This window comes from Lichenostomus cassidix, chromosome 3 (assembly GCF_008360975.1).
Source record: "Lichenostomus cassidix isolate B80296 chromosome 3, HeHo_3.0, whole genome shotgun sequence".
NCBI lineage: Eukaryota > Metazoa > Chordata > Aves > Passeriformes > Meliphagidae > Lichenostomus > Lichenostomus cassidix.
The window spans coordinates 56,070,277-56,096,089 of NC_139483.1; the positions used below are offsets into that span (position 1 = coordinate 56,070,277).

The 25,813-nt window shown below is 38.6% G+C and overlaps 1 protein-coding gene across 2 annotated transcripts; it reads right to left on the reverse strand.

Annotated features, from left to right (window-relative positions):
- Window positions 1-201: 201 nt before the first annotated feature.
- Window positions 202-24,616, reverse strand: PLG (plasminogen). 2 transcript variants are annotated; one of them, XM_085055884.1, is made up of 19 exons: window positions 24,460-24,616; window positions 21,099-21,234; window positions 18,616-18,722; window positions 14,832-14,946; window positions 14,055-14,194; window positions 13,349-13,466; window positions 13,108-13,226; window positions 12,062-12,224; window positions 11,317-11,447; window positions 10,389-10,554; window positions 9,447-9,613; window positions 8,379-8,527; window positions 6,832-6,925; window positions 5,189-5,309; window positions 4,384-4,458; window positions 3,900-4,040; window positions 2,708-2,814; window positions 1,708-1,853; window positions 202-913 (listed from the first exon to the last, which is right to left on the reverse strand). In XM_085055884.1, the coding sequence occupies exons 1-19, from the start codon at window positions 24,506-24,508 to the stop codon at window positions 752-754; spliced, it is 2,406 nt and encodes an 801-aa protein (XP_084912010.1). In that variant the 5' UTR covers window positions 24,509-24,616; the 3' UTR covers window positions 202-751. The 2 variants fall into 2 exon arrangements, with proteins under 2 accessions (XP_084912010.1, XP_084912009.1); XM_085055883.1 differs by having other exon boundaries at window positions 13,349-13,469.
- Between the last annotated feature and the right edge of the window lie 1,197 nt (window positions 24,617-25,813).

A 25,813-nucleotide genomic window follows, 5' to 3' on the forward strand; every position in this document is an offset into this window, starting at 1 on the left:
TAGATGCATTGTCACTCCTTGGTATTATTACAATTACTACTGTGATAATTATTGATAGTTATTTCTCTTTCTTCACTAGGTACTAACTTTAGGGTGAGGCTATTTTTTATTCACTGTTTTATATCCTTGATGCAACATTTATACTTTTGCCGACATGTGTATTTCCATGCCAATAAAAAAAATACAAAAACACAAACCAAATGTGTTTGCTTCTTTTTTTCCCCATCCCATGTATTCAATGCTATCAGATATATCTAATAAAACTTCACAGGCATAAAACTTATATATCTAATAAAACTTCACATGTACTGTGAGATTCTTCTTTGGTTTGTAGCATCAAATTGGTAAGAGGTTCAGACAACTCATAGAAAATAAAAAGTATTCTCATTTCTTCATTAGTTGGAAGCACAACATCGTGGAAATGATAACCTTAGAAGAAAATGTCATTGCAGAACCTAATATAAAATTAAAATGCAGGCGTCCAGTTACAGCTGAGGTTGGGATTTTCGACAGGTATTTCAGAGGTGGGTAAGTGTATTGTCAGACATAGCAAACCACAGAACATATAGAAAGAGGGTAACAGACTGTCAGCTGGGCTTCTTGCCAATAACTATTAATTTATAGCAATTTAAAATGAATAATCGTATTTATTTTGCTTCCTTATGAATGATTGTAGCTTTAATATTGCACTTGGAATCTTGTATTTCTGATGTGCATATGCTTTCCAGGAGAGGGCAGTCCATACCCAGGATCAGTAGTTTTCCATTACACTTTTAATCCAAGGAATATAGTTGGAGACTCGAACATAAACACCAGGTTTCATGGGTTGGGCACAGCCAAGGCCCCAAGAGGTGACTCCATGTTGGACAAATTTGTCTTGGTCCAGACAGACTAGAGGTCCTCCGCTGTCCCCCTAAACAGAGAAAGAACAGGATGATTCCTTCTTGGACAGACCCATGTGGCCTTCCCACAGATGGCACGGAAACAGAAGTACCTCTTACATGTGAAAGCTGCAGAAGTTATAAGGAAACACCAGAATTCTAGCCAGGCAAGAGCTCTCTATTCATGTTGTTGAACACTTTTGTAAAGTCATCTCTTCATGTCACTCAGGCATTACATTAATTTTTGAAGGGGATTTATTGAGAAAGAATCTGATTGCCCTAATAAAGTTAAACTGTGCTTCTTCCCTCAGTCTCTTTTCTGAGGTCTTTGTGGGTTAGATGGTTAGATGGTGGTTAGATGATCCAGTGGCACTGATACTTGGAAATTCATAGTTCCTCTGGCCCTTGTTTTGCCTGCATGGCAGGCTCCACTGCATCCTTCCTTGACTGCTAACTGAGATATTGTTAACTGAGCTAGCTTGGACATTGGTGGTAGTTTGCCTGAGGCAAGCAAGGGGGTCTGGGGAAAGAAAATCAGACCTTTTGCCATTCTAAGCTGGCTTCCATACACCTAGCTTGTGCAGCTGTGTGATACCATGCTGTGTTACTGCTCTGTAGTTCAGGCTTACCTGAAAAATTGCCCCACTTCCCAGCAGCAGACAAGGGAGCAAGGAAAGAGCAGAATACATGGGCATTTTTCAACTCAGATGCCACGTAGTGTGGTAACATTCCAAGGATAATTCTGGGCCTCTAAAGCCCAAAAAGCAATGCACTACTTGATTTGAATGTGCTTGCAACCAACTCTGATGCTCACAGACTTTCTTACCTGGCAGGTATCTGTGCCACCATGAATATTCCCAGCACAGAGTTCGTGCTTTTTGACTCTACCATTCAAAAATTCAGGGCGGTTGCATATTTTATTCTCGATCACAGGAAATCCAGTTTCCTTTAAGTAGCCTTCACCACGGGTACCTTTGCAAATAAAAATGAAAACAAGAAAGAATGAATGACAAAGGTAATTATCATATTCACAAAACACAAATATCAGGATATGGATAAGCAATAAAATCATCATAGTGTTCACTGTGCATAATCTTCCCATGCACAATATGAAGATATACCAAAATCAGTAAGCATTTTCACTGTTATGGTACTTATCACCCTCTACCACCCATCATTGACTTTCCTGCTCTCACAGTACATCCATGTGGATCCAATACCCATGGATACTTGTGGGAGTCATTCCCAAGCCATTTTAGTTCTCTATATCAGATATATATCTCTATATCTGATATCTCTATATCTATATAAATGAGGTAGAAAGTAAACAGTTGAAAATGGTATGATGGGCAAGGAGGCAGAGAAGGCACCAATGCACTTCTCAATGCAGAGAGAGTGGGAGGTTTTGAAAATGAGGGCTATATTTGTGTGAGATGTGAACCAGACTGGCTGGGAGGAAGAATCATTCAAGAGGATGAGCAAACTCATATTTATGTGAATAAGAAATAACCTAAATCTAGAAAAACTTTCCATCCAACTTGGCAAAGGCCCACTTTGGGGAAAAGCATTAGTGGACTGAGACACAAGTGGTTCCTCAGGTCTGGTTCTCCTCCTGTAGCATCAGTTTAGTGGGTTTCAGTTTTTGAGAGATTTAGGAGGATCTGTGTCAGAGAGAGACAGTGGAAAGATTGGACACGCCTGATGAATTGTGATGAAATAAATTTTTCATCAATAGCTTGTGGGGAGCACAAAGAAAACACACTTTGGATACAAGTATATACCAGTCTCCAAACACAGAGCTTTTAAATGTGTTAATGCTGTCTCACCTTTTGTATCCCCCCAGCCTGTCACATAGCACTCCTCTCTTCCTCCTAACACAGAGTTTTCTTTTGGTAAACAAACTGGGATGACATGATTATTAATGAGTGCTGGTCTGAAATGAACAAACAGGAACAATCATCAGCACAGTGATACTTGATGCTACCTCCAGGTTTCTAAAAATACTTTATATACATTCAGCCTTTTACAATTCAAATCCCTAGTTTCAGTTGAGGCATTTTTCTGGTGTGCAAAATCACTTTTTAGGCTCTAAACCCTCAGAAAGAGATACATAAAAGGTAATGTCTGAAATGGAGAATGACATAAAAAGAACCAACATTAATTTGGGAGAATGCTGGGCTTAGACTAATCCATAGCCAACAAAACCTAATTACAAGGCTGTTACAAAGGGTATGTATATCACAAAGTGGCATTTAACACCCAGGTGTTAGCTTGCTCTGTCTGCATCCAGTCTGACTATAAATCACTTTCTGTTGGGGCACTTAGCACACAGCAGAACCTAAGTCCATCTGACTTGCCTTTGGGTGCAGCTAAAGCTCATTTACAAGGACACATTTTTATGCTGACCCTGCATCTGTTTTGGACCTGTACTGCAGCCACAGCAATGAAAGCCCAGACATCACATGTTCACAGCTGCTTGCAGCTGTATGGACAAATTACTTTTGATTGCACAGTTCCACAAAGAGCATTTCTGATGAATGAAAACAGATGCAAGAAGGGCCATACTGGGTATTACATCAAACTCTTTGCCTGGCCACTGGCCAGACCTACTGGAAGAGGAAATCTCCCCACCAAGCATGGAAACAGCATGCACTGACATCATGCTAATATTGCAGGTTTCAATCATCATTACCTTATCAGGGTAGAAGCATGTAGAAACACAGACTGAAAGCTCCTCTAGGCATTACTTTCTCCTATTCTGCTGCCACTGCCTCACCCTCCAGCAGCTGGCACCCAGCATACTTCCAGCCTGGGTCACTGTCCCTAGCCTTCCTCCCCTCCCAAAGCAGCCTTTCCCTTTCTGAAACCCTGGAGCTTCTGCAGAAAGGGAAGAAAGAGAGGGTCTCATCACTAATTGAACCCAGAGTGTGCATAAACACCCATTTCTACAGCACCAGCAACCACTTTTTAGTCACCTTGTCCCATCAGAACAAAGGAATGCTTCGGGTGAAAGTTTACCTGCTCAGTTTGAGCAGAGCAATGTCTGCTCTGTGGGGCTCCTTGAACAACTTCTCTACATTACGTATTTGTACTGATGGCTCTGTTGCTAGCTCTTTGTGTAATCCAAGGTACACTTTATATGCAGCTGGTCGTGAGGACCTGTTGGAAATGGTGGCACATGGTGAGTTGATGAATAGACAACCAGGACATAGACCACTTACAATGTTATTGGGCACCTTCTGTCAAAGCCAGAGAGCCAACTGGAGCAAATGTAATCCCTTATTATGGTACATGAATTCAAATTGGCAGAAGTTATCACTGTTGCTCTGTTTTACAGTCAAAATTCAGCTTTAATGAATGACAAATAGACTTGGCCCAATTCTCAACTGCTTACAAGCTGTTTGCAACCAGCTCAGGTTGGTTATTGGGTCTCTTTTATTTTCTCCTGTGATTTTCTATCCAGTGTAAGAAGTTGCTGGTGCAGACTATAACAGATACTTACTTTTCTAAGCAGTGGGCGGCAGTAAGAACCCATTGAGGATCTATCAGAGTTCCCCCACAGAAATGCAAGCCAAAACTGTAATAGAGCAAAAAGGCATGAAAAGGGCGTTGGTTTAAGATGGGGATGGTAATCTACTGTAGTTTATCAAGTAATATTTTTAACATATGGGCCTTTAAAAACTACATTATTCCACAGTTTCATTAAGAAATGTTATACTTTCCTTGAATAATGTTTTTGACAGTGACAGTAGGGTTCTGTGGACATTTTTGTGAGGCCTTGTATGGAAACACCTAGATCTTTGCTCTTGATCAATGTTTCTATTACTAGAAAACCTTGTGTTCAGTGAGTTTCACCATTTTAGAGATTCGGACTTTTTCTAGCTCTAATTGCAGTCATAAAACTCCGCAATTGGTCTTGATTCCTAGTTTTATTAATAATTTTGCCATTAGGGTCAAATACTTACACAGAAGGACTGATCGAGAGGTGTAATAGTCATACTGCTGCTTTTATTCATTGGAAACTGATTCTATTGTAGAATGTAGTGACAGATTTAAAGTCATTCTACCTAATAGTGAAAATGTTTTTCAAATTAACAATTTTATTGATCTTCTGGCTATTTGTCACAAAATAGAGCATTCTTGGTTGTCTAAATGAACTTCCTTAAGAATAGCACACACAGTGTTCAACCTTGAGCTATTTCTAAATAAAAATCAAGTTTAGAATGCTTAAACCCCATACTGTAACATCCTATGAGAGGCAAAATTTCTTTGCATGTGAAGTCCAATGTAATGGGGAATAACCATACCTGGTACGGAGACTGATCTGCCAGGGCCAGGAGTGTGGATGTGAAACACACCCTGCGACAATCCTTTGAGCACACAACTTTGGCCTGAACTTGGCTTTTCCACATTCATACTGAGCAGGAGCTACAGAACAAGAAAAAAAATCCATGTAGAACTTTAGCAATTTGCTACACACTCACTATTGAACTCAGAAAGCCAGAAGGTGAACTTGTTTCATTTGTCACTTCACCTTCTGATTCTCTTCAAGAAATTCTATACCACTGTGATACAGTGCACCTAATGATATAGAATCATTATATTTTGTTAGGTTAACTCCATCTGGAACACCTAAAAATGCCTAGTAAGTTTTTTTTCACATACAGCTCTCTGTAGCTCTACAGTCAGATAGAAAAAAAACAAAACAAAACCAAAACAAAAAATGAAAGGGGAAGGAGAAGGAAAAAGAGAGAGAAAGAAAAAATGAATTCTCCCAACATTCTTAAATGTACTTTTATGGATGTCAGCAGAGCAGAAGTTGCACTGGTGGATGTTTTAAACTAATCTTGGTGGTACAACAGGTGAAATTCTATCGCTGTCTCTGTGGAACAAAATTTTGTCCACTCTTATGTCAGGATCATTTGGCAGTTCAGGTGTCTCTGAGTTATTAAAAAGGGTAATTCTTATTTGGCCTTGGTGCACTGACTCCTATCAACACAGAATTTAGAACTTTGTCAGCAAAAAGAGCAAACTAAAGAAATTAAAGGCAAAAGCCATGTTTCTTCTGTTTTTTAGATTAGATTAACATCTCAACAACAAAAAAAAATCATTTAAAGAAGAAATGCAGCATCAAAATTGACCACAATAATAATTTGAAAATGTTATTCTTCTTCTTAAGGGTCTCAGCCCAACACGTTCAATGCAGTAGTCCTTTTACAGCTACAGTGTGTGCATGTATGGAAAAACTTTCTTTTTCTTGTTTGCTCCATTTTTGGATTTTGATCAGAGCACATTTTCTTCTGCTCATCACTGAGAGAATAAAGCAGCAATAAAGTCACACTTCTTTTGAGAGCTACCTCTCTTCTAGCATAGTTTCTGGTTTTGATAGACACGAAGGGACTGGAAACCAAAATGTTGTAAAACTTCAAAATTTTACACTTTGTTGCACCACCTCATTCAGAGTACCAAAAGGCTTGATTACTACTAGCAGAGGGCATCTGGTTAAATATTTAGGGTCAAGTGCACTTTCCAGACATCAGATACGGCACAGTATCATAGGAAGGACAATCTGGTTGTCATCCAGAACAGAACAAGAGACACATGAGCATGAGCAAAATTTTTCTGGGATAAGAACATGCCTTGTTCAGCCAGGCCACACACAGAATCAGGCCAGGAGATTAGGCAGGAGCAGGGAAAATGTCATAATTTTGAGAAATGTGGCAAAACCCCATGAGCTTAATTGGGCTCTATATCTTGTGGTGTGTTTGGGGCTTTCAAGGAATAAGATCAATATGAAAACACAGACCTTGAACATCACTTCCCAACAGCCTTAATTTCTAATTTAAAGCTATTGCATTTAGATCAGTCTTTAAAACTAATGACTGACTGCTCTCTAGTTGTCAAAAAAGTTACAGGAAAGGGAGACATTAGTGTTTAAAGGAATAATTACGGCACTTGGGAATGTCACAGTATTCCCAGGCTTTTCTTGGGTCTGTTGTGTAGCACCAAGGTCCATTCACATCTCCATCAGGATTCCTGCAATACTGCAATAAAGAATAAAAACGACAGCTATTACCAGTGAATGAAAAGGCCAACCAATTAAAGTTTCAAAATTAAATAAAATAAAATTTGGAAAATATTTTTTTATTTCCTTTCTTGTAAGTGATTTCCAATTCCTTTTGTCAAAATTTGTTTCATTTTTCCATTTGCTCTGTGACTTTAGAAAAGGGTAATAAAAATCAGACTTCTTCAACTGTCTTCAGACAGTAAGCTTCACTAGGGCAACCTTGGATCTCTGAAGTCTCAAAAATTAGAAGATCTTGACCTTGAAAGAAGCTTTCTAAAGTAGAAAAACTATCAACTCCTGTTTTCACTGCAGTTAGTGGGAGCAGTCAGGTCAGTCCTGAGGTCTTTTCACATCCACTCTGGCTGCATGACTCAGGGACAAGTGAGTATTGTGTAAGCTGTTCTTGCACAACCTGGTGATGCCTATGGTTATGCAGGGCTGCAGTCTTCACCCTCGTGTGGGTGCTGGTTAGCTGAGTCACTCTCAAGGTTTTTTCTGGGCATACTGACTGATCTCTGCTCAGCATAGACACCTCACACAACTGCATGCTCCCAGGTATCTTTTCTAGTTCCCTTCCCTATCCTGAAATATATCCCATGTCATAGAAAAAAGGAGAAAATATTTGTTACCAAGAGCCTCTGACAAATGAAAGAACCAAGAACCAAGGCAGGCAGCTTTTGAGAGAGGGTCTCCCCAGTCTGAACTGGAATTCAATACAGGGTATGTGATGCCATCAAAGAATTGATTAAAGCAAGATCTAAAGTCCTCTACCTGGTGAAAAAGTAGTTCAACCTGGCAACATCAAACAAGCTCCTTATATCACATACAAAGCTTGTCACAAATTATTGTATATGGGATGTTACAAGTCTAAAGAACTGGTGATGAGTACATTTGTTAGGACTAGGGAGATAAGGTTAGGAAGAGAAAGTGCCTTACAGGATGGTCAGGTACATGTATAGCCTTGAATAATGGGCTGTGGCAGAAGCTGGAGGGCTGAGGGGCAGCTACTAGAGGATGGGGGCTACAATGAATCAGCTATAAATCTCAAGGAACTTGCTCTGAACATCAGATTCATCACCATCTCACTTGTCCCTGGTATTACTGAAACCTATGACCCCAGGTGTTCTTTCTGTCAGAGGAGACAGAGGTGCTGCCCACAGACCAACTCTGGTTAGTCCTCAGTAGTGAGGAGAAGCAAGTGCCTATCTGAAGCCCTTAGATATGCTACAAAAGCATTCAATAGAGCTTCTGGGCATCTCTGTGTCCCACAGAAGTACGGACTGGCCATGTCAGCAAGAATTATCATGATCAGGTTCTTGGATTGAACTGAAGGAAAGAAATTACTTAACAAAGACCTGTCACAAAATGCTTGCTGTGGGACCCTGAAAAGGCAAAGCTCAATGACAAGTATTAAATGAACAGCTGTTTACATTTTTCTCCAGGCCTGCTCTTGGATGAGTTGTGGGAGTGAAATAGTCGTGGTTATGAGGTGTCTGAGAACTCCAGTCTTGACAAGTCCTGCCCCTTGCTGTTTTTGCCACTGTGCCACGGTAGTCTGCGCCATTTTCAACCATGCAGTCTGTGAAAAAAAGAAGAAAAGGAAATGCCTGTGAGCTGTTGGGCCAAGTCCACACTTAATGGTGGTGAAGCAGGGATAAATTTGAGGAAATACTACTACAATTTACATGTCCTACACAATATGTAGACAAGGAAAGAAGGGCTACATAGTGTCAATGATTACTAACAATGGCATTTTAATTTCCTTGGATTTTAAGAGTTTTCTTCATGATCACAAAAGTCATATATATATCAAAGAAGTTTACATTCAGTTGATCCTTCATGACTCCAGAAATCAGTACTACAATGACCATGCACTCATAAAGTGTTTTCCTTGCAGACACTGATATCTGTCCAATGCCACATTTTACAGTAGGTAAAAAGCAGTAACACATGCTCAGCCGAAATTAGTAACCCTTTGACCAGAAAAATGTGTCATAGCAAAAAAAAATTTTCACAAAAGAAACCTGCAGTACTCTGACCATCTACTGCATAACGAAGTTGCATCTGAACTGAATCAAAAAAAGCCAGCTGTCCTCTGATGGGAAATGGAACCCTGGCAATGTGAATGCATGGCACAGGAAAAGACTTTTTGGAGCAGTTGCCAGCAAAATGCCATTACTGCTGCTTTTTCTGTCATTGCTAGTTGCCCTCCCACAGCTGTGTGGAGACTAGTAGCCATCTGCTTCCTTGTGTTTCTCATATTGCCAGATGTAGCAGATAAAAGATGTGATATTAGTCTTAAATCTAATGCAGAAAACCTGCTACAAAATTCCACAAGAATGCTCAGAAAATGAAGGTAGTGGATACAATAATATATTAATTTTTGTATTTATTTAGAGTTTCCTTTATTTCATCCTCTTTAAATTCCTGAAGATATTTCCATAAAAACCAGCTTGCTGGTTATGGGCATTTCTGGGGGAAGCTGAAAGTATTCTCACCAGAATTTGTTTCCTGTGTTGTCTGAGGAGGCTTAGGAACAGTCGGTGGCCCTTGGCTATCACACTTCTTCAGGTCACAATACTCCCACCTCACGCTGGGGTCAGTGGTGTAGCACCACGGACGGCTGTCGGCATCTGGATTTCTGCAGTAATTTTGGCTCAGGCCCCTACAAATGCAAACATATATTCCTACCTGTGCCACTGCTCTGGGGAGAACTCAAAAGAACATTTTAGAAAGCAGATCTGCTACGGAGTTAGCATATATCATTTATCATGTGCATTCTGTCATGGCCAGTTGAAATCTTTTACAGCAAAAAAGCAGAATGAGATCAGGACACATAGACAGAATATTTAAATATGCCAAATACTTATTCACTGATTAACACTTATAGTAGAATAGAATTTAATCATCCAGATAAGTAAATGCATACATGTATAAAAAAGATATAATTTATTCTATTTTTCCAATTACAGTAATATCTTTTAAAAAGGAAAAGTTTTTTGCATTTTGCAAAAAAGAAATTATAAATATCAGGAATAAGAAAACAACCTATCCCTTCCTCAAAGTTCTAATGATTTGCAGCCTAGGAGTAAAGACTTAAACTCATTGATAAATTGATAAATTGATGTATATAAACATTCATTTCAGCATTAGGGAAAATTTATGATAGTTATAAATTGCTTTAGAAGCAATGTAGAATCACACAGTTAATTAATCCAATGTATAATAGTGACAACTGTGCTTTCTTTCAAAATGAGGTTTATAAAAAATGTTCCCATGACAAAAAAAGAAGAAAAGGAAGGGATTATTTTTATCAAGTACACTGCCATCTCCACTTTATAATCATTGCTGTGCAAAGATGATGCAAATCAAAACAAATTCATGAATGATCATTGTCCAATGAAACCTGGAAGTTTATATATACAGGGAAATATACATACGCATTTGGGAAGTTCTCTGCCGTTTTGTTGTGCCGGTGAGGCGACATTGAGCTCCAGGCTTGGCATTTCTTTCCCGAGAGAGTGAAAGAAGCTGTACCACGGTAAGTCACCCCATTGCCCTGATAGCACTCCTCAGAAATTTGGGGCTGCTCAGGAACATCAACAGCTGTAGTGAATAACAGAAACCAATTTCTTGCATCTTAATACTCTGACATTTATACATGAGCACTGAAAGACAACAGAAAACAACAAGCCAAAGTGTTTCACTGACCACCCCAGCATGCTCTCTGTAACAGAATCCTTCCTAGACTGTAGATCAAAAGGAAGATTGCAAAAGATATTTGCAAAAATTTAATGATATGCTAGATTAAAAGCACTTGCACATCAATTTTACTGTCACACATGGGGGTTTATTTCAGCTAACAAGCCAAATAATTAACATATGGATCAAAATATTTTCAGGATAGGGGGAAGTCTGTGTCTTTGCCACAGACATACATATGGGACAAGCCGACCTTGTGTAAAGAGAGTTTTTTTCTCATTGTTTTCTATGAAGTCTTGGTTCAGTGCTCTTGTATTATCTTAGGTTTTCCTTCAGATTCAGGTTTTAAGGAATTGGCATGTAAAGCAAACTAACTTTTCCATGGAGCATTTAAAAATTTAGAAGTGGAGGTAACCGCCACTTGGCAAAATGAAAGGTCCTCTCTTACTGCAGTATTTTCTGATCTGAGTCAATAGCTGATTTAAAGCATTCTGCACTTATTCATCAGACTGAGCACACCAGCCTGGGCTCCACATCAGACCCAGGAGTTCAACCAGACATGGCAATGCTGACAGCAACAGCAGCAGTGCAACTGAACAGAGTCATACAAGATTTTTCAAAACAAGCCATGATGACCCTTCACTTCCACTTGTCTAGTGTTCTTACCAGGGGGCTCTGGCTTGGTACTATCACAGGAGGGGATGTTGCAATATTCCCACCGAGCAGTTGTGTTGGTGGTGTAACACCATGGCCTCTTCTCACCATCGGGATTTCTGCAGTAGTTTTCCTCTAGGCCCCTAAAACAGAAAACTTGACTGATAAGAGTCTCTCATGGAAATCTGTTAAAGGTTATAAAGAAAAGGAGGATCTCTTACTGCCTAGTTTACTGTTGTATTTACTGGCAGGTAACTGCTACTGTCATTTACTGATGAAATCTATTACATGAATAATTGCAATTCACTGGTGTTTCAGATGTGCTAAACCAGACACTTGCTTGAATACTGGATGAATTAAGAGACTGTAGTACTTTGAGGCCAAGAGCAGCACAGCAGAAAGAATCTAGGGTGAAAGAATCTAGCCCCAAGCAAATATCATAATTGTAGCTTTCTTAGTCCACATGGTTTCATCTGAGCAACCACACTGTAAAAGGATGAAATGAGGAGGAAAAAAGTCAATCAAGGAGGAAAAAAGTCAATCAAGCAGAGTTTGAAAGTTGGAAGAAGACACACCAGTATTCAGGAACAAAGAAGTCAATAAAAAGAAATTAGCAAAATAATTGAAAATATGATAGCCAGCAGGTGATACATACTGGTGTAAATAAAGAACTTTGCAATATAGATGAAGAAAACTGAAGTAGTTTTGAGTCTTGGTATTTCTCATGGATACTGAATAACAAAGGGGTTTCACTTACTGGCAAGGATAGTTCTCAGGAGTGCGAGCATGTCTGTGAGGAGATTGAGAGCTCCAGTGCTGACAGGTATTTCCAGATTCAGTAACAGATACTGTGCCTCGATAGTCTTCTCCTCTTCCTGAGAGACACTGCCGCCCTGGTGCAGGAGGTGGTGGGGGTGTTGCTATTACAGAAAAAGGAACTGAAATTAATCATTGCCTTCCAGATATAGTAAAGAAACAAAACAACAAACCACTCTGAGCTTTATAATTAAGTGGGTTTTTTAGATTTCTTTGCAGGTAAGGTTTAAATATCAAAATATTGGAACAGTCCGAAAGGCAGAGAAGAGATCCAAAGATATTTTTCTTAACTTTTCTTCCTCCCATTTTAACTTCTTCAAAAGCAGTCAGGGTGCCAGGAGGTCATTTGCATCTGCCTCTTTACAGTGGCCAGGTTACAAGACACAAAAGTCAAGATATGAAAGTGCTAGCAGCCCCATCAGAACATGGATGGAAAGTGAGCAAGTGGCAATACTGTGAAGAAAACTGGGGTCAAAGTGTCAGGCTCATCAGTGATATGTACAGGTGTAGGTGCAGGTATAAAATAGATGTACTCTAACTGGTGAGAGATGGCAAGGATGAGGTCTGGTGAGAAGTCCCAAGGAAAATGTAATAGAAAGGACAGGCTTTTAGGGGAAAAGAAAACTGAAAAGGGGGAGAATTGATTTGGAAGAGCAAAATAAAAGCTAGAGTATTTTCAGGTAGAGCGAAACTGTTTGGCATCAAAAGAGGAACATCAGAAAAAACACCAGAACCACTGGAATGCCTGATCATAGAAAATCACATCAAGGAAGGAAGATATGCTCCAGGCAAAACCATTAGAAATGCCTATGACAAAAATGTCTAGCCTCATTAAAGCTATCAGAGGTTCATTTCAAGGTGATTAATTCCTTCCTTTGAGATAAAATTCAGCTGTCTTTTATACTTTTCTTTATCTTTGGGACCTCTTCTGTTTGTTCTAGATCCTTGTATCACTCTGACTGGAAGAAATCTAGAAGTCAGACTCACTGCAACGAGGAATGTCACAATATTCCCAGCGTTTAGTTGGACTGGTAGTGAAACACCAGGGCCGAGGTTCGCCATCAGGATTACGACAATAATTATTCTTCAGATCCTTCTCTGGAAAACTGAACCAGAAAAATAAGTTTTAAGGTGTGTTACTAATAGCTGTAACAATTATCCTGTCTGGTGCAGGGTTTTCTTCAGATCACCACTGATGATAAATAGACCATCACAAAATCTGACTTACTTTTCCGGGAGGTATCCATGAGAGTGAGGTTGCTGGGAGTCCCAGCGCTGGCACTCAAGCCCAGACTGTGTTGTTGCAACTACTCCATGGTAGTTTTCTCCACTGCAATGCATGCACTCTACTGTAGGAACAAGGCAGAATAAGGACAAGAGAGACAGAAAGCCCCTGATGAACTGGGCCATGAACACTCCCACTCATCGCACATGAAACTCAAGAGCCTGATCAGAGCACAAGGCTGAAGTACAGTCATTTTTCTGACAAAGTAGAAGCTTATTTTCCTTGGTAAGATGAATTCAACTAGTTGATTACATTTATAGCATTCCAATTAAAAAGAAAACAAACCAACATGATAGACTATAGGTTTTAAAAGAGCTAAATTGAATCTATTAAGATATAATTTAAAATCTGTGCTTTGCTACTGTCATATTTTATTGACAACACTAGCAACTGTCATTTGATTAAATTCTAAGTTTATGACATGTGAATACACCCATATGCTATTTTTTATCCAGAGACTTTGTATAGCTGTTTTCAGTGTCTTTTAATATCTTCCTTGTTGGTGTTGAAAATGTTTCAGAGAGTTTTGTGTTGAACTAAATTCAAGTTTGAAATAAACACTCAATTGAAAAGAAAAGTATCTGAATAACTTCTCATTCTTGAAAATATTTTGTAAAAAATGGAAAGAAGTCAGTATGTGTATCCTGACCTTCACACTCAGGGATGCTACAGTAGTCAAATCTGGTATCAGGATCTGTTGTGTAACACCAGGGTCCCTTTTCATCCCCATCAGGATTTCTGCAGTAGTTTTCCTCCAGTCCTGCATTGGGATATTTTTCGGGTGTGTAACTGAAACAGAATTAAATGGGAGTACAGAATAAGGAAAGTGTCTCAATTATTCAGCTGAGAACTTTAAAAATGAAATCTTTATCTGAGGACCATTTTGTAGATGTTGGTCTTTAGAGGGCTCCTTATTGTCACTGTGTGCTGTTGGTGAAGCATCGGAAATGCCACATTGATAGACATTAGGAAACACAGTGCCTCTAAGGCCAGTTAGGTATTTTTTATTAAATACAAGGAATACTGCCTTGATAATTGTGGATTCACTGATAAAGTGATGCACCTCTACCTCATCTGTCACGTTATACCTTCGGCCAAGAGAAAAAGATCTTGCTCTGGTGAGATTACTGGAAAATTCTGATTGCAGCAGAACCAGATGTTTCTCTGTCTAGTGTTTTATGCATGTAAAGACTACAAAATTTAAATACAACTGCCAGGGCTGACAATGTCTCTATTGATCATGTAGCAGCACTTGGAGGTCTCTGAGTAACAACTCATGTTAGAGAATGATCTTATTTTAAATAGGTATAGAAAAATATAAGAAGGCTTCTAACACCAAACAAATTGTTTACAAGGCTAATTGGCACATATGTATGGCTTGACAAAATTTCAGAAAAACATATAAACAGATATGAAATAACCTTACTTTGGCTTATGTGGGGAATCATCAGCCCACTTCTGGCATTTCACACCTTTCCGAGTTTTGGCTTCTGTTCCTCTGTAATCCACACCTTTTCCCTCCTTGCATTCTAGAAGATAAACTGAAATGATATGTGCTTAATCAGTATCATGACATATCCATTGGATTCTAACATATACAAAATCCCTTTTCATGCTAATACATTTAAATTTATTTGGTCATGTTTTGACTTTCTTATGCTCTCAAAACTAGACAGTTCACATTGTAAAAACCTACTAGTTAGCTGATTTCTAAGTTGACTTAATTAGGACTGAAAAATGTATGTGGAAGCAAAAAGGTTCCACACCAGAATTCCAGAGAAGTATGATACAACCCAGTTATTTTGAGAACATGCCATAGTAGGTTTAAATAATAAAATATGCTTTTAACATTTAAATAGGTGCTATAACAAAATAGCAACACATTCTCTTTTCCTTACCTCCTGTGATTATTATAGTTGGTCACAGTAGTTAAACCTTTAAAGACAGTCACCTGAATTCAGCTGAAGACAGCAACACAGATTCGGAGATGCACATACATACTATTTTGCCAGTTTAAATAAACAATTTTTTTGAGTTTGTATAATTAATATGACATTTTTTCATTAAAGCTCCCTCTGTTATAAATGAGATTTAATTAATTTATTATATGCTAAAACAATGACTTTCTACTGTTCAATATAAAATGGATAGTTGGTTGTATTATATATAGCTTCATACTCTTATATTTTGGAACTTAATAGTACTTTTATGTAAAATAGAAAAATAAAGACTGAAAGAATTACCAATTAAATCCTGTCTCTGTATATGACAAGGGGAATTTTAATGCTGATTAAGTCTGGGGTTAGTATTCTTAAAATATTGAATAGTTTTAAATTAATAATCATTAAATTAAAAGAGAACCGAAAGCTCAATATTGTAATTTTTTCCCAGGAGATGGGAGCAGCCATAACCCCACTGAAGTGGCAAAGATTTTCCTAGGGGACCTGGGCAATCACCTTTCCCAGCACAGAACTGGTGGCTGCCAGGGGAGAGATGGCTTGTAAGGGGCATCTCTTCCAAGACACATCTGAAGGAGCTCAGATCTTGGCATATTCCCTCAGAGCTTCTGTATCTGCAGTTTAGGGACAGTCACTGTCAGGCACATGTCCTCTAGCTAGGAAAACTAAGCAGGAAACTCATTTATCATTTCCCTAGGGAAGCAATCTGTCTTTTAGGTTGTGACCTGGCCTGTCTCAGTGTCTTTAAGTAGTGTCCAAATAGAATACTTGTAGAGACCCAGTTTTGCAACAGTTTTGCCCAGCATCAATGTTGTAACAAAGCTGACAGGCAAGCAGAAGATTAACAGAAATCTGGAGAAACAATGTCATTTTACACAGATCTGTTTTGCCCAAAGTGAAAAGAACTGATATTTGAATCCAAAACAAGGTTCAGCTTTCCTGAGGGCTGATGGTTTAGACCTGGATTTATGGATGTACTTTTAGGCATGCTTTTATTTCAATTTATATATAGAGGCAAGTTCACTCTAGAAATTTTAACTGGAAGCCATTCGGATCCCTCAAACAATTTTGCAATAAAATAACATTAAACCCCTCAATTACTGAACATTGAATCAGTCAAGTGTTGACTCTTTCTGTTTGTGTAAACCCTTGACCGTTTATATAACCTTTAGGGCTTTTCTTTCTGATGAAAAATGTCTAACTTTGATCCCCAAACTCAACCCGTGTCCCTTGGGTTAACTATTTACAAACAGATATGTAGATAACAATTCCCAAATGTAGCTTTAATTGTTACTAATTTACGTTAAGTCAGAGAAGGTTAACTTTCTCTTTTATAGCACCCACTATAGAAAAAAAAACTTCTGAAACTCTCAGTTTTATACTAATTGTCATCCTTTTCTTTGAATGCCATGATAAATAGCAACTAGGTTGCATCAAGTAATTGCTTCGACTGAAAAAATTACTGCAAATAAAAAGATGAGCAACACAGAAACCATCTGACACATAACACAATAGGCTGTGGTTTTGATGTTCATGATACCAAGGTCCATCTTTTGGTTTCTGCAGGTAGAGGCGCAATTTTTGGAAATTTTGATTATGTCAAACAACAGTTTTTCACACTTTTAGTGGTGTGGTTCTGTTATTTCAAGAAACTAAAACACATTTCAATGGCTTCAAAAGATGCAGTAGCAAAATCCTCAGCGAATATTGCAGGACCAGGTTCTAACCTCAGTAAATCTAAGGGATGTCTCAAAAATATACCAAACCATGGTCTAGCTCCTGATCACAGTAAGCAAAATCAATAGTATTACTTACATATGAGTTACTCATTCAGTCTTTTAGCTTTGCTACTTGTTAATTGATCCACTCGGTTTCCCTTCTAAATAGGAACTGCAGAAGATTTCTTAGTATTACTTAATCATGATTTATGGAAAGTCCCACCTGCTTCTGGGTATAATAAACGAGCTAATGTTCTAAACATTGAATTACCTACAGAAAAAATTCAGCTAGCCATAGACTTCAGATAATATCAGGTTGAAAAGGATCCTCAGTGGTCTTTTGTCCAGAGCCCCAGAAATAGCACACTCAGGTTCTAAGGTGGATGAGACTGCTCAGAGATTTGTCCAGTCAATATCTGCAAGGGTGAAGGCTCCACAGCCTCTCTGGGCAATGTGATGCAGAACTTACTCACCTTTCTGTGAAAAATTGCTTTCTTATATCCACAATGTCTCTACAAAATCTCATTTGGATGTTCAGCTGCAAGCCAGCTGAAGCTGTTGAACTACAATCTAAAATCTCCTTGCAGCTGCTATACACATGGCATGATCTCATCCCACAGGGAGGGATAAGGGCAGATTGACAGAAAAGATGCAGTTCTCCAGACCTCTCGGGCATTTACTGTGTAGTTATTGTGATTCTTGACTTCTGGTTAGAAACTGGCCCATCGAAACAATTGCATGATTTTCAGCAGCTGAGAGCTTGGTTCATTTTAGCTTTTGATGCACCTTTCTTTACTGAAGGAGACCAAGGTCTTGAGTTAATATGGTTTCCAATTTTTGAACATTTTCAAATGCATGAATACTTTTTTTGAAGTTACGAATCAGCAAATGGTCAGAGACAATGTTCATGAAGTCATTTAACACAGAACAGTAGTAATTCTACTCAAAGTTTACCACATTATCTTATATCTGAATGATCCCTACAGAGATCTTTTCTCCCTTGTGTATCACTAAAGTCAGGGAAGAAGCACAATGAAATCTATGTTACATTAAAAATAAACCACATTCTTTCTTCCTTGTGTATAGGTAGAGCTCCATGCTTGATCATGTAATTCAAAAATAGTCTTAAAACCCAATTGTTTCCTTGCAACTGGCATAAAGTGATAATTTTTAAAATGGGATAAAAAAATTGGATAGCTGTCATTTCTTAGAGACAGACTTCCCACTTTCAGAAAGAATTAAAGACCAAATATATTTCTGTCAAATAAACCTCATCTATGACAAAAATGTTCATAAATAAAATATACACAAAAGGGGAATACAAAAATTCATCATTATGCCATCATTAATTAATAATAATTAATTACTTACTATTAATTATGCCATCAAAATAAGAACAGGATAAAAATTAATTAACCAAAATTAATAACTGATGTAAAAACATCATATAGCAATATACAAATACTATAAATATTGATCATTTTTATGTGAAGTACAGCCCAATAATATAAAAAAGACATAGACATAGACATACTTCTTTTTTCATAAAGAACTGCACTTGCTCTTCTGAATACCATTGCTGTTTTGGTGTTCTCAGTCAATGTTAAACACTGTTGGTCTTTACTGGTAAATAAGAAGGCCCTGTTGAAATTAAGAGGAGAGAGCAATGTAAGAAACAATATCTGAAAATATGCTTATTTTCCTGAACACATTTTTGAGTATTCAGTTATCATTTTACCAAGAACTACAGTTCAGTGATATTTAAGACTGAGAAATCTTTTCAAATCACTGAGTATTGCAGCTCACATTTTCAATGGTGGTTTTCACTTCTAAGTGTTCATATCAAACTTAGGTGGAAAGGGAGCTACAAGAACAAAGGGATATGTAACAAGGAATAAACAGTTTATAACCTGCCAGAGGTTCAAGAGACCACATTGGTGGGGATATATGCACAAGGCACCTTATATAAAATATATTAGTGGTCATTCAAGGAGTGAGACATTCCACAGCATGCAACAGTTACCAAGGAGCAGGTAAAACACAATCCAGGACCTTAAATTATCTTGTGGTAACTGTTCTGAATCTTTGCACATGAAGCAGTGTAAGCATTTTGTAAGACATAACCTTTTGCCTTTTCAGCAAGTGCCTACACTGTAAACTGCAAAACTGAAGCAGATGGTGTAGTCTTTACAATAGCATTTAAGGAAACCTCCTGACAGGCTAACTAATTCCTACAACTGGCTTTTCAGAGCCAGGAAAAGAGCAATAGCAGCATGGCATTCAGTGGGTAGATCCATACCAGGAAAGCAAATACTGACAAAGCACATTGTGCAGCCCTGCAACCAGGTGGCATAGCCCCAGTGTGCCTGTGCTTGTAAATTCACACAGCCTCTTCCCTCAGGAGAGGGATCACATCTGGACTCATTGCTGGCAACCATACCCATCAGGGGTCTGGAGAGCACTGCTTGTCCTGGGTCAAAATTACACTGGGGCTGTTACCCCCAGTTAAGCCAGTTAAGCTGTCAGTAATGTTAAATTTGTAAGTAGAGAAGTAACTAAGGAACACAGCCCAATCCACCTCTAAGGTGGGATAACAAGTCTGAAGTATTGATCTGAGCAGATTGGTCTGAAGAACTAATATGAGGATGCTGCAGTGCTGGCCTGGTCTTAAAGCTCTGCCTAACACCTTTCTTCCCTCAAATCCTTCCTGCCAGATTGCACCTGTTCTTGCTTGACTGTAATAGATCTCACATAATTAATTAATGAGGCAATAACCTGATGTTATTCCAGTGCCAGGTGATGGTAGGCTTAGACCCCGGCGCAGAAGCTAAGGAATGATACTGTGTCTGAATATGCCTCAAAAGGGAACAGTAATTCCCTGAAAACTGTAAATGTATAATCTGAATATATAGACTTGACTTCTCTGCCTTCCTCCCTGTTCTCCTGAACCACGTGCTACTGAATCTTTGCCCTCTGTGGTTTTCAGAGTGAAGCTGGATCAAAGGCAGTTGTTGGTACTTCACACACTCAGCACGCCTGTCATCTTTCAGGGTTACACCTTTTTAAAATAAGTATCATTTTCTCTTTTGCTTTACAACACAAAGTTACAAGATACATTTAAGAAGTCAGCACCAGTGTACCCCTGCCTTGAATAAAAGCACTAAGTAGAACCAAGTGCTTGAAACAGCACTGCAGACAATCAGTTTGCCGAGTTCAAAAAGGTGTGCTGCAGATGTGGTAGATTGAGATCTCATGAAGGCTTGAAGAGAAAGCCCCTCTGCCCCATATGTGAGGACTGTCCCCCACCTGAATGGATCTCTCTGCTCACTGCTCCAGTTTCCTGCCATACTGCTGGAGCTCAATGGGCTCTGAGACTTTGGAGCAGGAGATAAAGAAGCCTTAGCCTCAGAGCAATAGGCTCCACAGGGGCAGGAGACTGAGCAAAGAGCAGGGGTACAGACTCATCAACACCTTTCATGCTTTTTAGCCCCTTGAGCCTGGTTAACATAAGTGCAGAAAGGGCCAGGCTGAAAGTAAGCTTTAGAATCATTGAGGTTTTGGCGTTTCTTTCTTAAGGTAAATAGAAGTTACCTAAGTCCAACTTCTAGTAAAACACAGAATAATGGTTTTATCTGCAAGATAGCTTGTGCAATGAACATAAGCAATGCCATTATTGCTTCCTAAATTTCCAAGAAATTATGACTCTTTATTGCAGAAGGAATGCAAGAGTCTTGATAAAACCATATCAAGTTGGTTTGCAGTATGTCAAGCTATGCATCAAGATACTGTAAATATTTTCAATAAAAATTCAACACAACTTTTTTAATTTCTCTATTTCTTCTGTCTTCATCTATATGTCCCAGGCATTCTGTTTCTACACATTTTTTGTTTTTCCAGCAAACCTCAAACCCACACATACTCACAAGGAAACTTCTGAAAGTTCAGACTGCTGATAAAAAAGGCATATTGTTCCATCACCTTCAACAAAAGATATATGTGGGAACCAGTAGAAATTACCTGCAGGCAAACTTGTCTTCATTTTCACATTTCTCCGCACATTCTTCTTCACTATTTGCTCTATAAACTTGCTTCATTGGGTTGAGCAACCAAGCTCCCTCTGTTTTCACATATCGGTCTAGGATGCTTCCTTGCACTAAAAGAAAAAAGAAAGAAAGGTGTGAAAATGGGAATGATGATATCATTTATTCAAACTCTTACATTCAATTCTTTGTCACCTAGTTGTGTAACATCATCATTTAGGTGCTGGAATAATTGGGTTAATGGTGACAAACTAAGGGTAAATCTTCCCTTCTTGGTATGGTAAAAGGTAGCATCACTAAAAACACAGTGCAGGGCAGGACAGAAAAATGGCTTGAACAGTGCTTTGTATCATACTGAAAGTCATAACAAGTAACACAAACCCATGGTGTGAAGTGATGGGAGCACAGAAGATGACCCAAGGAGCAAAAGAAAGCGAGGTGTTTCAGAAAGAAAATATTTGGCATGCCTACTTTGGAGAAAGTGGAGAAATGGGGCTCAAGAAAGATGTGAAACAATGTTATTCCATTGCTGTCCATCTATCCACATGGAATAATTTCAGATTTATCAGTCACCTCCTTTTAAAGGCTCTTACTCTGGCAAGAAACAAACCATCCTCAGACCCTGGGGTTGTCAGATGTTCAATTTGTCATTTTTGTAATAACACTGTACTGAACTTACTTAATAATCATGGTTGCAGTTGTTGCCCTTCATTGCAATGAATTAATGCAAGACACTAAACTGGTAAATAAATTAATCTAACAGCCTCTGGACTACAGCTGCAAATATATAGGATACTAAAAAGTACAGCTATGTTTAATGGTAAACTCAAAAAAATGAACAGTCCTCCTTGTAAAGGACTCTGCCATTTAGTATGCTCCTGTCACAGCTGTGCAATCTCTGAATTAGTGCACAGCACTGTGACTTTCATGGCTTCCAGCTGCAGGGTCATGGAGTTGTATGAGTCCTGTGATTTTTACAGTTCCTTTATCAGGGGAGCATATGACTATTCTGATGAACATTTGGAACCAGAACTTACCTGTTCTGTAGGGTTTCAACCCCAAACAGACACCCTGGCCCCTGGCCATCGCAGGACATCTCAGTCCTGCTCTGTGTTTTTGCTCCTGGCCTTACAGGAGCAAATCTCTGAACAAAAGGCAGGCAGGGGATGAACCAGACCATGACTGGCATCTCAGGCAAACCAGCAATGCTGCAGAGAGGAACTTCCTGACTTTCTCTGCCCCCTGCCTGTCTCAGCCATGGGCCAATGCCAGCTGAGGGACAAAAACCCTCCTTGCCCCACTCAGACCCGTGGCCTGTGACCAGGGGCTCCCCTGGGTTGATCAGTGATGTCTTTCCAGCTGAGAAAGGCAACAGCTCCTTCTTTCCTCAGTAACACTCTTTAGTGTGAAGCAGACCCATATGCATCCTGGTATGAAATTCCTTCACCTGAGAGATAGCTTAGCCTGTAATTAGGTATTTTCTTAAAGATCATTTTGCACCTAAAAGTGGGAGCTTTTAGGGAAAGGGAAAAGAGGGATAGGGAAAAGAGCCAAATTATGCTTCCTCTCACACAATTGCAAAAGCAGAGAAGTTACTGAATGTGTTTTTCTGCATGTAGAGAGGGAAGAGTTCATCCCTAAGGGCTGGCAGTTACTTTAACAGTATGCATGGAACAAAAGGATAACTGCTGGAAGAGAAAAGCATAAGTGAAAAAGAATACAATGAAATTTCATGTGACAGGCAGAGGAATCATTGATTCCACTAGTTATTTCAAAACAAAAACATTAAGAAGAAATTAGTTTTGAGAGAAAACATTAAACTAGGTTAAGACAATGTCATAGGGATGCTGCAATGCTCTCCACAAGGAAAACGAAAACAAGTAAAGAATTCCTGTTATGGTACAGTTTCCATGCAAACTTAATTCTGTTCTGTTTTGACATTTTGCAGTAATATTGTCATTATTATTATAGCATTCGATTTTAGAAATATTGACCAAATTGATTTGGGTCATAATATTTTTTACCTTTTATCTTATATTTACATGGCAGGGCATAATACCTTAAGAAAAAAAGGAAGGAAAATATGCAATCTGAATAAAAATGCAGTAAATTTTCATGCTACCATTTTCCCTCCATCTATGGTATTTTACAGTCTCAGAAAGATATGTAACTACCTTATTCAGAAATGCAAATATTTACTACCATTTTACAAAGGATTTGCAGACAAAAGTATAGCATTTCAGTTAAAAGTCCAAAGTGTATATTTTTCTCCCCCATATAAAATTCTTACTTAATTGAGAAAGGTATTTAATTTGAATAAGGCTGTTCTTTTGCAAAAACAAAGCTTAGAAACTAGAATTTAAACATACAAAAATTCTTAGCATTAAATAACAGTTAGATTTTTTTATGCTGGGGCATGTCTCTAGTATTTCCAGCTAAAATCTACCCATACATTTTCCTAACTGTTACCTTCTCCTATGTTTTTAAACTACACATGTATAATGTTTGTTTATTTTATTTCATCTTTACATATGCATTAGCACACTCATACATTATTTTTTACTGCAATCACAACATACTGTGTGGTTATACAGATGCCTGGAAGAAGATGTGTGGTCTGAATATCAGTTCATTGGAGTTTAAGATTTTCAGGACAGAGAATATTGATAGCTATGAAATTCATACAAATATATCTAAAGAGCCCAATTCAGTTCTTGTGTGTTACAAATTTTTTGGCACCACATTGAACAAAAATATCTTTGCATACCAAAAATATCACAGAAACTAACACTGATCAGATTTGGTCTCCCTATCGCATGGAAAGAAAAATTTACCATTAAGAACATGGTCATGAAAAAGACTGAAGCTGCAGTATAGAACAAACTTTCCTTTCCTTTGTGATTCTGTTTTGCACAAGAATTTAAAAAAAAAAAAAAACAAACCCAATCAAAATAAGGATCACAGTAGTTGGCAATAACGTAGAAAAAAATCCCCAAACCTAAGATAAAAGGCTGCTGAGACCAGAGACAGCCATGTCTTTGTACAAGCTTTTTACAGGCTGCTTCCCAAAGTTGTCCCTGTCTCTGGCCATGGGAATTGTTTGCCAGGAGCCATTAGCTGCCCATGCAAACACCAAGGCTGCTGCTTTTCTGGTGTCTCTACAGAACACGGCCCTGGAACAACCACAGCTCTCACTCTATTCAGCAGCAGCTCTTGCTGGCCAGCAAGTCCCAAATCCATCACGATCCAGGGAAATTGTGATGCAGGGATTTGGGGACCTACCTTGAAGTGTTTGGCCCCAGTCTCACCTAGGCAAGCAGAAGGCAAAGGACTCTTACCTGAGCCGAGAAAGAGCAGAAGGAGAAAGGAGGCTTTGCTAATCCCCATTTTGGACCAGCTGGAGGTTGCTGGAAGTCGTGTGTGTCTGTGCTCAAAGTTTTATTGACTCGCACTGGAGTGAGGCAGCATCAAACAAACAAGGCAGGAGGATTAAGTTAATCATTCTCCCATGCTGTTCCCCCCTTGCTGTGGTGTGGCTGTTCAAACAACCTTGAATTGGATGGATTACCAAATCAGATTCAATCATTTCTACTGGATGCTATTAAATGCAAAGGCACTTTCTTGTTTTGCAGGATATGTTTTGTTCTCAAGTGGTTATGTCTTCCTCTAATAGAGAAAAGACAGTAATAATGTTGCTGGAAAGCATGGGAAATCATGTGTCCAGGCAGAATTTGAATTTCTCTTGACACTAGAGTCCCAATAGTAAATTCTGCCATGCATACCTGTATTGATTTCTAAGGAGCAACTATTTAATCTCATGGTAAGCATGATTATAAGACTCAGATAATATTAACTCTGTATAATAGTTTGGTTTTACTTCATTATTAAAGAATTCTTTCTCTGCTCTCTCCTTGACCTACAGTTTTCTTTTTATAATTTTTTTTTATTTGGGAGTAGGACTTAATTTTAATTTCATTTAAACTTTAGATTAAGAGGATACTCTAAACCTTAAACATTAGGTTGAAGAACAATAGGTAGCAATTTAGTGTTCTCCCTTACCACACACTTAACTTCACACTGCATGCACAAACTCTTCCAGTGAGGGTGTCAGACTTTGCTCATCTGTGTGTTATCCTGATTTCAACATCAGCTCACTCTGCATTTCCTAAGCACAATTTACCTTGGAAAAGTTGCACTGCAGTATCATGTCATGGTTTCTCTTGCATTTTAATTCTGTGGTGTTGCTTCCAAACAGCTTATTGAATCAAATGTGCTAGTGACTCACCAGAGGCAGGAGCGGGATGAATATTGTATGGGGAGAGCAGACTTGAATGGACACTGCTGGATCATGCAATTCACTCTTCTGCAACTGAAGGCCAAGAGTTTACAGAATCATGAGTTGCTTCTAAAAACTAATGAGGGCTATTAACTTCTTAGTCATCCTGCTTGCTTTCAGTAGAAGTTGCATTGTGTTGAGGGCTTGGGATAAAGCTAGGAGTGCAGGAGTAAATATGTGAGAGAGGCATTCTAGCCTGAGAACCAGATTTTCTTCTATTTTATTGATTATGTGAAAAATCTAAAGCTGATCCTTCTTGTGGTCCTATGCTATTTTTCTCCTCTTGGGTAGTATAATACCATGTCATTTGGTTGTTTCCTGTGCTTGAATCTCTTTTAATGCAGCTTGTGAACAAC